Source organism: Falco peregrinus, chromosome Z (genome assembly GCF_023634155.1).
Source record: "Falco peregrinus isolate bFalPer1 chromosome Z, bFalPer1.pri, whole genome shotgun sequence".
NCBI classification, from domain to species: domain Eukaryota; kingdom Metazoa; phylum Chordata; class Aves; order Falconiformes; family Falconidae; genus Falco; species Falco peregrinus.
This window is the reverse complement of record NC_073739.1, coordinates 16,836,287-16,849,616: the sequence shown is the minus strand read 5'-3', so window position 1 is coordinate 16,849,616 and position 13,330 is coordinate 16,836,287. Positions and strand designations below refer to the sequence as shown.

At 43.4% G+C, this 13,330-nt stretch overlaps 1 protein-coding gene across 2 annotated transcripts in view; it reads left to right on the top strand.

The window, feature by feature from the left end:
• Positions 1-12,346, top strand: part of DGKQ (diacylglycerol kinase theta) — a 108,835-nt gene extending 96,489 nt beyond the window's left edge. For both annotated transcript variants that reach the window (XM_055790542.1, XM_027782967.2), the window contains exons 21-23: positions 181-292; positions 3,570-3,722; positions 4,857-12,346. In XM_055790542.1, the coding sequence (XP_055646517.1) occupies positions 181-292; positions 3,570-3,722; positions 4,857-4,955 (364 nt within the window). In that variant the 3' untranslated portion in view covers positions 4,956-12,346. The remainder of the gene's footprint in view (positions 1-180; positions 293-3,569; positions 3,723-4,856) is intronic.
• The last annotated feature ends 984 nt before the right edge of the window (positions 12,347-13,330 follow it).

Sequence of the window (13,330 nt, the reverse complement as noted above, 5' to 3'; positions counted from 1 at the left end):
AGGAAAACACTTGCTGCTTCTACAGCGCAGGAAAGCTGTGTTGTCTCCTCCAGCTGGTGGGGAGTGATGTCTAGCTTTTGAAGTCTGGCAAACGAGCCACCCCTAGCAGGGTACTGGGCTGGGTGCCCTGTGGCAGATGGCACATCTGCAGGCAGTCACTGTGGTGTGCTCTTTATGCAGCTGGGGGTCTGGAGCTGATCTCTGGGGGTCTGAGAGTGATAGCCGCTTTGAGAAACCGCGCATTGATGATGGCCTGCTGGAAGTTGTTGGTGTGACTGGCGTCGTTCACATGGTAAGTTGGCATTCCAGTAAGAACAGAGGAAACATGCATTTTCTCGGAGTGGTTTATTTTGTAACAGACAGTGCATTGCAAGTGCCTAGTCCTAAAAAGTATGCCTCCATGTTACGGTTATACCATGATTTATTCAGGTACTTGTTGCATCACACAGAAGTGGTTATAGACCACAAACAGAATTTATGGGCAGTGTTGGCTTTCTCTGAAGAAAGCATTCAGATGTGAGGGGTTTAACTGCAGCTGGTGTGCCTGCTCATGGACTGCAGTGCCTTCTTGTTGCCTGTTCATTGGCCTGTCCTGAAGGTCCATATTAAGGTGCCAGACTATGACAGATGGAATGGAAACGGAAGAAACTTGTGGTTGGGTAACAAGTAGTAATAGCAATATGAAGAACTTCTTAAAAGGGCATAGGCGAATGCTTTGTGGCTTGTGTAGGCTTTGAACCGAGGCCAGAAACATGCATGTATACATACAGATGAAATGCACATATATATGTACTACAGAATACACTAGCTTTCTCACAAAAAGTATCATGGGGTCAAAACAAAACCGTTCATGGGATAAGAACAAGATTTTACTTTACATTACAAAACCACACACTCTTCACTTAGTGTGTTTTCAAAAAATCTTGTCATACCTCATCACCTCATCAGGGCAGACATTCCTTCCAGGTGGATGGCTTTATAATCATCTGCCACAGGCTTTCTGACACCTGTCTCTGAGAATCTGATGGTAGATGTTCTTGATCTGAACGGTACGTGAAGCAGATGGTATGCCAGCTCTGCAAAGAATATTATGACTCAGTTTGTGCAACTTCAGTTCTTCCATGTATTACCTGGTTTTACAATGGCCTGCTGTTAGCAACACAGTGCTGTGGGATGGCAGGTTATATATGCCAAGGATACGGAGAGAGCCGGCGGAGGAGCTCGCCAAGTCACTCCATAATTTATCAGCAGCCCTGGCTAACTGGGGAGGTCCCAGAAGGCTGGAGGTTAGCCAGCATGACACCCATCTTAAAAGAAGGGCTGACCTTGGTGCTGGGGAAGGATAGTGAAGCACCATCATCCTCAGTGCCATCATGCAGCACATGCAGGACAACAGGGGGGTCAGGCCCAGCCAGCATGGGGTTATGAAAGGCAGGTCCTGCTTGACAAACCTGATCTCCTTCTGCCAGAAGATGACTCTCCTAATGGATGAGGGAAGGGCTGTGGATGTTTTTTAACTGGACCTTATTAAAGCCTTTCACACTGTCTCCCACAGCATTCTCCTGGAAAAACTGACTGTTCAGGACTTGGGTGGGTGTGCTCTGCACTGGGTTAAAAGCTGGCTGGACAGCCAAGCCCAAAGCGTGGTGGTGAACGGAGTTACATCCAGCTGGTGGCCGGTCACAAGTGGTGTTCCCCAGGGCTCAGCATTGGGGCCAGCCCTGTTTAATATCGTTATCAACGATCTGGACGAGGGGATTGAGTGCACCCTCAGTCAGTTTGCAGATGACACCAAGCTGGGGGGAGTGTTGACCCACCTGAGGGCAGGAGGCTCTGCAGAGGGACCTGGGCAGGCTGGAGCGATGGGCCCAGGCCAGTTGTGTGAGGTTCAGCAGGGCTCAGTGCCGGGTCCTGCCCTTGGGTCACACCAGCCCCACGCAGCGCTACAGGCTGGGGCAGAGCGGCTGGAAAGGGCCTGGTGGGAAAGGGCCTGGGGGTGCTGGGTGACGGCCGGCTGGGCAGGAGCCAGCAGTGTGCCCAGGGGGCCCAGGCGGCCAGCAGCACCCTGGCTGGTGTCCCCAGCAGTGTGGCCAGCAGGACCAGGGCAGTGACCGTCCCCCTGCACTGGGCACTGCTGAGGCCGCCCCTCGAACCCTGTGTTCAGGTCTGGGCCCCTCTCTGCAAGAGGGACGTAGAGGGGCTGCAGCGTGTCCAGAGACGGGCAGCGGGGCTGGGGAAGGGGCTGGGGCACAGGTCTTGTGGGGAGCCGCTGAGGGGGCTGGGGGTGTTTAGTCTGGAGGCTCAGGGGGGACCTTGCTGCTCTCTACAGCTGCCTGACAGGAGGCTGTGGGCAGGTGGGGGTTGGTCTCCTCCCAGGTGACAAGTGACAGGACAAGAGGAAACGGCTGCAAGTTGTGCCAGGGGAGGTTTAGATTGGAGATTAGGAAAACTTTCTTCACTGAAAGTGTGGTGAAGCATTGGAACAGGCTGCCCAGGGAGGTGGTGGAATCACCATCCCTGGGGGTATTTAAGAAACATGTAGATGCGGTGCTTAGGGATGTGGTTTAGTGATGGGCTTGGCTGTGCTGGGCTAACAGCTGGACTTGATGATCTTGAAGGTCTTTTCCAACCTAATGATTCCATGATTCTGTGATTGTCTTAATGTTTCTCTCACTATTTTAAGAAATCTGCTGCTGAAAAAGTGTATGTGGTCAGGTAACTAGAGACAACTAATTCATACAACCATCAAAAATTGAAAGGTGGGTGCTTGAAACTGCAGCTCAATCTTTGGTGTTGGCCCACTTTACCATTTTGTAATTTAGGTCTTTTAAAGAAGACAAATATAAAGCACTGCATTAGAAGAAGTGGTTTGGTAGAGATCCTTAAAATTTTTGTGAAGTTACAAGGAACAAGGAGTGTACCCATTGCTTTGGAAGATAGATGTTAACAAACTCATGCTCTGGTTTTGTGATCTTCTTTTAAGGTTTTTACCACCGTGTTTGGTGTCTGTATGCATTCCCTATGAGAATGTGTAGCAGCAAAGGTCACTTTGCTTCACTTTCTACAATTAATACTTAGCCATTAGTTGTAGCCAAGTATATGCATATGTAGTTTAGTTTATATGTATGTATGTGGAGTTGAGTTTAGCAAAACACTCTGATAGACTTCTGAGTTTCACATGTGCCGAACTCTCTGTGTATAGTTTGTTGTTTTGAAAATGTGTTTACTTCATTATGGAGGGGAGAGGTAAAAGCAAACAAGACCTTTGTGTGTGCATGCTTCTTGGCCAACCTGAGTGTGCAGATGATTTCAGTGTGCAAAACTGTGTGTTTTGCTTCTGGCAGCCTGCAGGGTTATCTGAATTGTTCTTCATGTGCTAACTTAAATAATTAATGCTGCATCAGTAAAGGCATTTTTTTGCCTTTATTTTTTGATTTTGCCTATTCTTTTACTTGAAACTTAAAATGTCAGATGAGACTAAAATTCTATCCACTCAGTTTTAATGCAGCTAATATTTGTGATTCTTGTTGATTGGGTTGATTGATATCATGGTCTTTACTTCCTCACAGGGTCAAGTCCAAGGTGGTTTTCGATCAGGAATCCGCATAGCCCAAGGCTCATACTTTCGTGTAACACTGCTAAAACCAATTCCAGTTCAAGTTGATGGAGAGCCCTGGATTCAGGCCCCTGGCCAGATTATTATTTCTGCTGCAGGACCAAAGGTACTGGCTGTAGGTTTCTCTTAGCAAGTTGATTTTGTTTCTCCAGTGGATATGATCATACTATCTTGCTTGTCCGTTGTGTTCTGATGCTTCACTTTAAAAGAGTTGGTTGGCACAGTGTGGTAGCTGTTGGATAAATATGTAGCAGTTTCTACAGAGAATGGTTTGAGGGCCCACTCCACTGGCTCAGATGACGCTTGTGTTTAAAGTAGTAGTCCCCGAGTTTCAGCTTATTGACTTAATTTTTTCCCCTGTATTGAGATCTTTAGGTAGGTCACAGTTATGAGGGCCACGGCAGTACTGCAGCGCACCAGGTAGGAAGCAGTCTGCTGGCAGTGCTGGAGGAGGGAAGGTCTGTCAGAGAGCAGCAAAGGAGAAAGCTGAATCATGGAGGAGAAAGTGCTGAGAATAAGATAGCTGGGAGTGATCAGTGTGTGGTTTTCCTTGATATTTCAATGTATATGTAGAAGGAAAAGAGCATCAGCTACCTAAGAATTTAACTTCTCTACTGACATCAAAATTGTGAAATAAACATTTTGTAGTAGTTGACTCTGGTGCACACCGGTCTACACATTTGCCTGCTACTGTAAGGATGCCTTTTTAACTCACACAAATTTGTTGCTGCAGGCAGTCTTGGAGAATACATAGCCCTGCTGGGAGGGCTACCAGAACGATGGCCCTTGCAGAGGAAAAATGGGTGAAAAAGAGGGTCATCCCTCAAATATTTTGGAATATGTTAAACTTTGGTTTTTTCCTGAAAGAAAGTGAGGAAAAGAGAAAGAGAGAGAGAACAAACCTGATTTCTCCTTCCAGTGAGAAATATTTCTATCTTTCTATCAGGTTAGTGACTAATAGTGTTATCTGTATATATGTGTATGTATATTTGTGTACATAAACATATATGCACACACATATATATCCTTACACATACACATACATGTGTATGTATGTTTATGTAAAAAACCAATTAATCCTATAGCTTTATAAGGAAATAGGTCCTTCAGATAGTTGCGTATTTAAATGTTTTTCTGTTGCAGTTGCAACATTTTACTTGTGTATTAGTTAGTTCTCTTAGATCTGCTTATAGGTGACTACAGGTATTTCAGTATTCACTTTTAAAACTTTCCATTTTAGGTCCATATGTTGAAAAAATCCAAGCAGAAACAGAAAAAAACTGGAAGCCTGAGAGAAATGAGAGTGGATAGCATGTCAGTCTCTGAAGGAGGACGCTAAGTGGAGACCTGTGTTCAGAAATAATGCAGCACACCTACTGTAGATACGAAGATGGTTCGGTAAAACGGAGTGCAGACGACTAGTGAAGAGGGTTGCTCATGAGCGTGCCTTTCATTACATTTTGACAGGACTGGGTTCTACTTCATCTTTCAAAGACAGTGCCTCATTATTACAAATAACTATTATGTACTTGTCTCATCTGAAATGTTTCCTTTGGGTTGCTTTTCCATAAGCCATTTCCCAGGTTTTTCGTGTATATAGAAAATGAGGCCAAACAGAGATTCCAAGATGCTGAGATTTCTGCATCTACCTTCACAAAGACTCTTCCTCTTTTCCCAGCTGTTTCTTAAAGAAAATCATTCCGTAGATAATTTTTGGTGCATTGTGCCATAAATGAAAATGTGTTCCTTTAAATTAATGCTCGCAGTACCCTCCCAACCAAAAAAATGCAAAGAATGAGCTGCTGAGAACTCCTTGGATCAGTCCAAATAGCACAGCTGAAACAGCGCTACTGTAAAGAGAAAAATACAAAACCCAGGAGAGAAGATTTCTGTAAAAGGAGTCCCATGCACGGGGAAGAGATAAAGTACTAGAACAATTGAGTTGAAATACTTCAGAGAGTTCGCTTCAGCAGTGTTTGGACAGTATGAATGAAGGGGAAGTAGCTTGTACAGCAAGTTCTCAACTGCAGCTTAGTTTCTCCTGCATTATTCAGTCAAAGCCTGTTTTAAAAGCTATTTGAATTTCAGCAGCTACCACTCTAATTTAAAAAAGGAACAAGAATACTAAAGGCAGTATTACATTATACTGATTTTTTCTATCACTGAAACCATTATCTTTGACAGCAGGCCTCTCTTCTTGTCTTTACTTGTGCTGTTTCATTTTCATTAATTTGTGACAGTTGGACTGTTATTCAAGCTCAAGGACTAAAAAAATCATCACTAATTAGGGTAAAAGAAATACCTTAGTGTTAAGTAAATTAGCACAGTCATATGTTAGAGCTGAAGTACAGCATAGCTTCACTGAGGAGCCTTAGGAGGTATTGAAGCCTGTAGCGTGCATGTGATATTCTGTAGGCTTCAGATAATGGAATGTGATAGCTGTCATGAAAACTCATGTACCTGGCCAGCCTTCCCAGGTCCTTGGTGGGTGGTGTCATCAGGTGTGGGCACAGGGGCACAGTGGCTGTCTTTTCTCACTTGGATGAGTGTGTGCTCTTCAGAGGCTGTTCCTCTGTCACCTCCTGTGAGACTGAGGTCACCTCTCTGTGCTTACCCATCTGCTGAAGATGTGGGGGTCCAGTACCTATTTCAGAGCTTACTGCTAGAGGCTGGTGCTCGAGCAGACATGCTGCTCCTGTCATGCACTGCACGCGTCTGCTGCCCGTGGCCATAGCTGTGTTGATCTTCACTCACATCTCTGCTGTCTCATCTCACCACTGGTTCTCCAGTGACTGAACCTTTCGCCTCAGGTCAACATCGTACACAAGGGGCCCCTCTGAGCTAGTTGTGCAGGGGGCCTGCAGCATTTTGCCACTCGTGGGCATCTGCTGCTTGGAGCTACTTAAGCTGTGTTGTCGGGAGCCCACTTAGCTAGCCAGTGGGCTAGCTTGTCCTCTGTTGCATGGTAATAACTAATTCAGCTATGGATGCCACGAATTCATCACTCAAGTGACAGCTTGAGGAGCATTGCTGTCACTCAGTATCTAGGAAAACAGCTCCAGCTGCTGCAGGGGACTTCAGTGTATATGCCAAAGCCATATTCTATTGGAGCCAGTTACGTTCTGAGGCGCTTCTTGTTGGGTCTTGTTGGTCAGTCTGTACTCTTAAGCACTGTGCCAACTTCAGCAAATCTGATCATCACTTGTGCTTTCTACTTTCCAGTCACAGTGCAGACAAGGGCGTGAATGTGGGTGCTACAAGAATATAGCAATCTATAGCAACAGAATGATACAGCTAAAGCTGTAAACTGACAAAAGAGCCATGCAAAAATGGCAGCTGCCCACAGCCTCTCCTTCCTGTCTAGTGATTCCTTCTGTTCTTAGTGTTCTGGTAGAGATGTATTTGGAGGACTGACTCCTGTTTTCAATGGAGCCTGTTTTATTGTTTAAATTGTTAATTTAATTTTAGGGTTGTTCTTCAGGTACCACCATGTGGACTACAACTTGCCTTTTTATTCAACATGCAAACTAGATTCATGCTATGAAGGAGATGGTGTGGGTAGTACAGACCTAAAATCCTCATCTCCTGATCATTAAACACAGTGTTGTCTCTGCTTCAGAACCTGGTCTTGAAGGATCAGCTGGAGCTTTTCTGACATCCTAGTACCAGCATTACAACTAGTAAGAGTGAAGTTGTGTTTCAGGGTATGCCCTCTCAGGATGAAGCTCGCTAATTAGAGAGGAAATCTGAAACAGATTGCTGCTTACAATTGCCCAGAAAGCCAGAGAAGCTGCTTTGTGTCCTCAGGGCAGCAAAAAGAATGCATGGTCTTTCCAGTTGCTGATTCAGTAATGGAGAGGAAAACTTGACTTTTTGTTACAGAAAATATGCGTGGGCTCCAAGCTTGCTGGTACTGACCCGTCTTGTGAAGCCCAAGTAAATAAACCTGTCTTACTGTTTTTCCAGACGTAGATAGTTCTGCAGCATGCAGCTGACCGTGGTTTGTGTTCTTGGCTCTTTAAGGGCCTGGCTGTCTCTCCCTTTGCTCAGTGCCTGGTATCTGAAATAACACGAGACTCTTGAGTCACAGTATTTTAATCAGAGGGCCCCTTACTGTGGTGTATCCTTCCATGGTGATTTTCCGTCTCTGGAACACTGGACCAGCCTGTGTACAGTGATAGCGTACTGACAGGATAGCGTCGTGGCAACAAGTGACACAGAAGGACGAATGTGTTCTCACAACTGCCAGAGGGGATCCTGGGGGAGGACAGGAAAGCTTTGAGTTTTCTTTTTTCTTTCCCTTTTCTTCTTTCCCAGAAACCAGCTTCCACATGTTTTTTGAGCAGATGAGTGCCACACTGGAATGAAAATGTATCTTAAGAAAAACACACTTGGCGTTTAATGTCTCTACGCATCATAAAATAATGCTTGGTGTGTTTTGAAGACGGAACAGATTCCTAGGCAGTTGAGATAGGAAAGGTCCTGTAAAGTTTTAAAAAGGGGAAACTCAATATTTAACCCCTCTGTTAAGATGTTTCAGTTTCAGGTACTGTAATGACCAGTATAACAAGACTTCTTTTTATTATTATTATTATGTTATGGGGTTTTTTTATTTTTTCATCATACATGGTCTCTGAGAAGGCCTAGTATTTTATTTCATAGTATGTAAGACTTCCTTAAAGAGAAAACTCTTTGCAATTAATACAAAGCATTTTGACTTAGCCTTTACATTGAACAAAACAATGCATGACAATTCACATGATAGTGGGCAGATAAGTGATTCTCAGCACTGAGTCTTTAAGTAACCTTGTGCGAGAATCTAGTGGTCACACAGCCAAGTGCTATTAATAATTCAGTAACAAGAGCATTGGGGAAGAGGCTCTGTTCTGTCAAGACAGGTGTTAATCAACATCCAGAACACTGAACCGGTGTGGACAGGGCAGAGATGGAGGCTCATTGCTATCCTGAGCACACTCCATCCTCTCTCCACTGCCTCGCCTTTTTACCTTGTCTATAAACCATGGCAGGCACAGCTAGCGTCTCCCTGCTGAATTACACACTCCTGACCTTTTACTAGTGTCCTACTCTGCTTTGCCAACATGGGGGAGAGAGGGGTCCTGAAAATTATGGTTCATTTCCAATACCCCACTCCTGCAGAAGAGAGAAGGTGGTCAGTGGGTTAAAATCTGTTTTGATGGTTGAAACACATTACCTCTGTCTCAAGAGAACTGAAATGCAAAAGCTCATCCGTGAGATGACAGGTACTACTTCAGAAAATTTGCTGCTTTTTACCCATGGCTTTTATACTTGATTTGTGTAGTTTAAATGCCAAGAACCTTTTGTTCATATATGTGTATATATGTGTGTGTTTATATACATATGCTGTTAAAAATAGGCCTTATGATATTTCCCGTCACAGTGCCTAGTTGTACAGCTTTTACAGTGTTACAGCATTCTGATAGCACTCACTTTTGGATCTATCATCAGCTTTGGAGAGGAGGCAGAGCTTGCTTTTGTACTGATCCCACTGAGCTTCCCAGCAGATGCTTCTAATGGGCATGTGCTCTTCCACAAGACATGATGGCAATATAGTGAAAGCACAACTGCATTTAGAGTACAGTCACTGCATGTGCACAATTTGAACTCTTGCTCTTTCCAGATTTTAATCAAGTCTTTGTGTGTCTAAAATCAATGGCAATGGCTACCGTAGCATTTGGAAAACTAGAAGCTGTAGCATAGTCCGCTGCAAGACTTAAGTAAGGAACAAAACTAAATGAATTGTTATAGAATGTTTTTCAGTGAAGAAAATCTTCACAGTTACCCTCTTGTAAGTATTGTACAGATTGCATTTCTTTAAAGAGCAAATAATGTTCTTGTTTTGAATATGAACTGTTTGGAATCACTAAGCATTTATGCGTGTCCATTACTCTGCAGCAGTCTGTTTGTAAATCTGTCATTGAATGAAGCCTCATTTTGTGGGAGAAGGTAAAAGGAGCTGTTGTGACACTTAAAAATTACTTATGTTGCCAGCACAATAGATTTAGCTGCGTAGGTATTCTGTAATGTGCTGACTATGCGAGCAGGTGTGCCCTGTGTTGCATAGCCACAGGTCCATACACCGGCACTGAAACTGGGGATACGTTAAGAGTTGTGCATTTGAGAGACCTGGCAGTATATTCTTCCAGTCCGTACCTCATACCTCTTCCTTCATCCTTCACAGTAACTGCGTTTTCTGACAGGCTGCCTTGCTGCGCTTTGGGCCCAGCCTTTATACTGAAACTGGTAACAAGGGCATGAGTACGTGGTGGTGAATGTGTGTGAAGAGCAGGGGAATGGAGACCCTGCTCTAAAATACCACTCTGACTGTTCGTTAATTTCTACTTCAGCTTCTACTTCAGCCATTTAGCAGCTGTGCAGCAAAGCCTCGGCAGCTACTGAACACCTTGGATTCATGGTGACAGCATTGCCTCATTTTCAGGCTTTGATCTTCCATGCACCAGTGCATGTATCAGTTCATAGACTTTTTGCACTTAACAGAAAATGCAGGTTAGGTAGGCTTAGGGTGTGGCAAAATTGCAATGTTTGTACTTTTTTGTAAATATGGGGATGATTCTACAGATACAAAAATGCACTTTCGGGTAACAGTGAAAACAAGTTTGTAGAATGCAGCTGTTTAGGAGTTTCTCTGAGTGCAGGGTTCCTTGATTCCCATCCATCTCTAATACTGTGTTTTCCTTGAAAGCCTGCTTGGGAATGAGAGAAGGTATCTTCTTCCCATCACAGTGTGTATTTGTAGCTGACTGACTGAAAGTTCACATATGTATTTTTAAACCATTAAAAATTGGCTGCTATTCTAAGATTTAGGTTTATTAGACTGATTTTATAATGCTTAAAAGTAATTTTCAAGTTTTATTTATAATGTCAACATTTACTGATTTGACACTTGGCTGGTAGGAGAGATCCAGCTCAAAGCCTTTGTTCCTTTTGCTATTTAATGTATGTTTTTAACAGTGTAGCCATTGTATGTGTAGAATGCAGTGGAATCAATGCAAATTATTAATCTTGACCTGCAGTTAGACTGGCAGTTTCAATGTTTACAGGTTGGTGACTATTGATTGTAAACTCATACATGTCAGTTGAAACTGCACTCTTTCCGTTTTTTGGAAGCATTGTTTCTGCTTCCCATGACAACGAAATAGTGGCCTTCTGGTTTAGATACCTGGTTATCTCCCTTTGGAGGGATTTAAATGAGGATGATGACTTTTCTGCCGTGGACCTGTTGGACAGAATTTCTACTGATACAAGTGTCGTATTGAACGTGTTTTCCAAAGGATTGACTTTATTTTTTGTGAAGATAATTTATGAGAATGTTTTATAAGCAGATCGGTGTTGTTGAAAAAGTTGGGTTGAAGTCTTGAAATAAATGTATGTAGATATTAAAGATGTATCCCAAAGCAAAGTATTTTTAAATAGGGCACCATTACTGGTGTAGTTATCCCTCTGAGCTCTCCTAGCAACACACCCATTTTACCATGTCACTGGGGTCAGCTCAGCTGTGTTATTTAGGAGACAACTTGATTTCAGAAGATGTGGCTTCATTTATATTGTGCATATCCCATATTACACCTCTGGCAGCAACTCCTAATAGAAACATCAGCTGTAGAAGGCAGAACTTTTTCCCCATAGAAACTAGTGCAGGTTAAAGATTAGAGAAGCCCGCCCATGTGCTTGACTGTGGGAAAAGTTACAAGTCTGGTGACTGCTGGGCACTTACTGTCCCCTCTCACTGTCCACAGGGTGTGCCACGTATTAGTCCTTTTGCATTCTGAAGGCAAGAAGGCGCAAATCAACATGTGCCTGTGTCAGTTAACAGCTTGCCTCGCCGTGGCATCCCTTTGTGCCGCTGGTCTTGCCAAATTGGGTAGCAAGAGGTGCTTGAATAATACTGAGTATTTATTGTGTAATTTTAGGTGCTTATACAGCCTTCCCTGCTATTTTAAAGCAAAATTTTGGGGATCAGTAGCATAGCAATAGCTGTATAACTCCAGCTTTCTGACCATGCCAAAAGCAAGTTATCCTTGGAATAGTTTAATTAGCAATGGTGTAGATAGTAGCAATCAATACCTTGACGCTCCAAGTTCTGATTATTGGAAGGGAGCATCTCTGCTTTGAATGCAAAGCATCACAGAGTTTGCAATTCACTACAGATTTCAGTGTCCCTTCTACTTAGGAACCACCCATGACATCTTAAGTCTTCTCAAATTACAGCTTAGCTATTGCTTAAATAACTGTGTCTTTCACCTCTGGTTGTTTAAATCATCCAACTTCAAGCAGTTTTATGAATGCTATTTTAATTCAAGATACTCTTAAGATGTCTTACAGCATTTCTTGTGGATGTTCTAGTACATTGGTAATAAATCATCGTGGCCCAAAATACTAAGGTAAACTGACCATTGAACAGTTAATTTTCCAGTGCTTATTCTTTGTGCATCAGCCTAATAATTCTCAGAAAAAAAAGCCTAAGTATAAGCATTAAAGTGGTTGAAAACTGTTTCCACATTGTGTGTCTCAAACCAGTAACTATTATCACGCGTTTACTTGTGGATTGGTCTCAGAAACAGGCTTTTAATGATGTAACTTGTTTCTCAGTGTCTGTCTTGTAAATGAGACACGTCACTATGCTGTGGTAACTTGTCTAGAAATAACATGCCTAGTGTACTAATTGGTTTTTTTTTTAAAAAAAAAGGTAATTTATAAAAGATGGACTGTTATCTCATATTTAAACATCTGTTTGTCCTTGGGTTATGTTCTTAGAACAATTCTGTATATATTTTGCAATGTGTTTTGTGTTTGATTGTACATTTTGCACTGATTTGAAATTCTGTATTCTAAGTATTATTTACAAGTTTCAGAGATCTGTAACTAGAATTTGTGAAAAATACAACATCTCTTCTACCCTGGATGTTCGTGAACTAGTCATGTTTTAAAAACAGTGAAATACACTTCTGCAGAGACAAACGTACTTTGTTTCAGCAGGGCACTACTTTTATAGGTATTCTGTAGCCTTGCTGTTTGAGGTGGGGTCCTACTCTGTAAAGGCTGGCTTATGCTGTAGCAGGGGTATTTTGTAGGTTTTGGTTTCTAAAAGATGACACCTACATGCTGTTTGACCCCAGCAACATTCAAGCACTTCTAGAACCCTTATTTCTGGGAGTAGCACTTGGTGTAACTGGTAAAGCCTTCTGTGGATAGCACCATAGTGTATTAATCATTTTGGGTTTGTGCATTACTTTCATGATGAGCCAGACCTTCCAAGGTCGTTTTGTATGATTGCTTGCCCTATTTGCACTCCTCTAGAAATACATCACCTGGTGTTCCCAGGCGGTGGGGAACAAGCCCATGCAAGCCGTTTTGCTTGGCTGGGGTGAGCGGTGGTGGACCTGGTCTGCACAACTCAAGGGCCAGACCCCACAGACCTGCTTGGCTTCCAGGAATTCAGCTGGCGCAAGAGGAAGGGTTCTCCAGGGAGCAGAGCCCAGACAGAAACTGCTCCGCTGTGGGTGGACAGCCCACCCTTCCCTGGAGGTCAAGACCTGTCAGCTCCTGACCTGCCTGTCATGGCTGATGGGGTCCATCAGTTTGACAGCTCCACTTAGGGTGTCCCTGCTGTACTAACTCTTCCTCTGGCGGGGAGCCAGTATTTCTCCCGGCTGT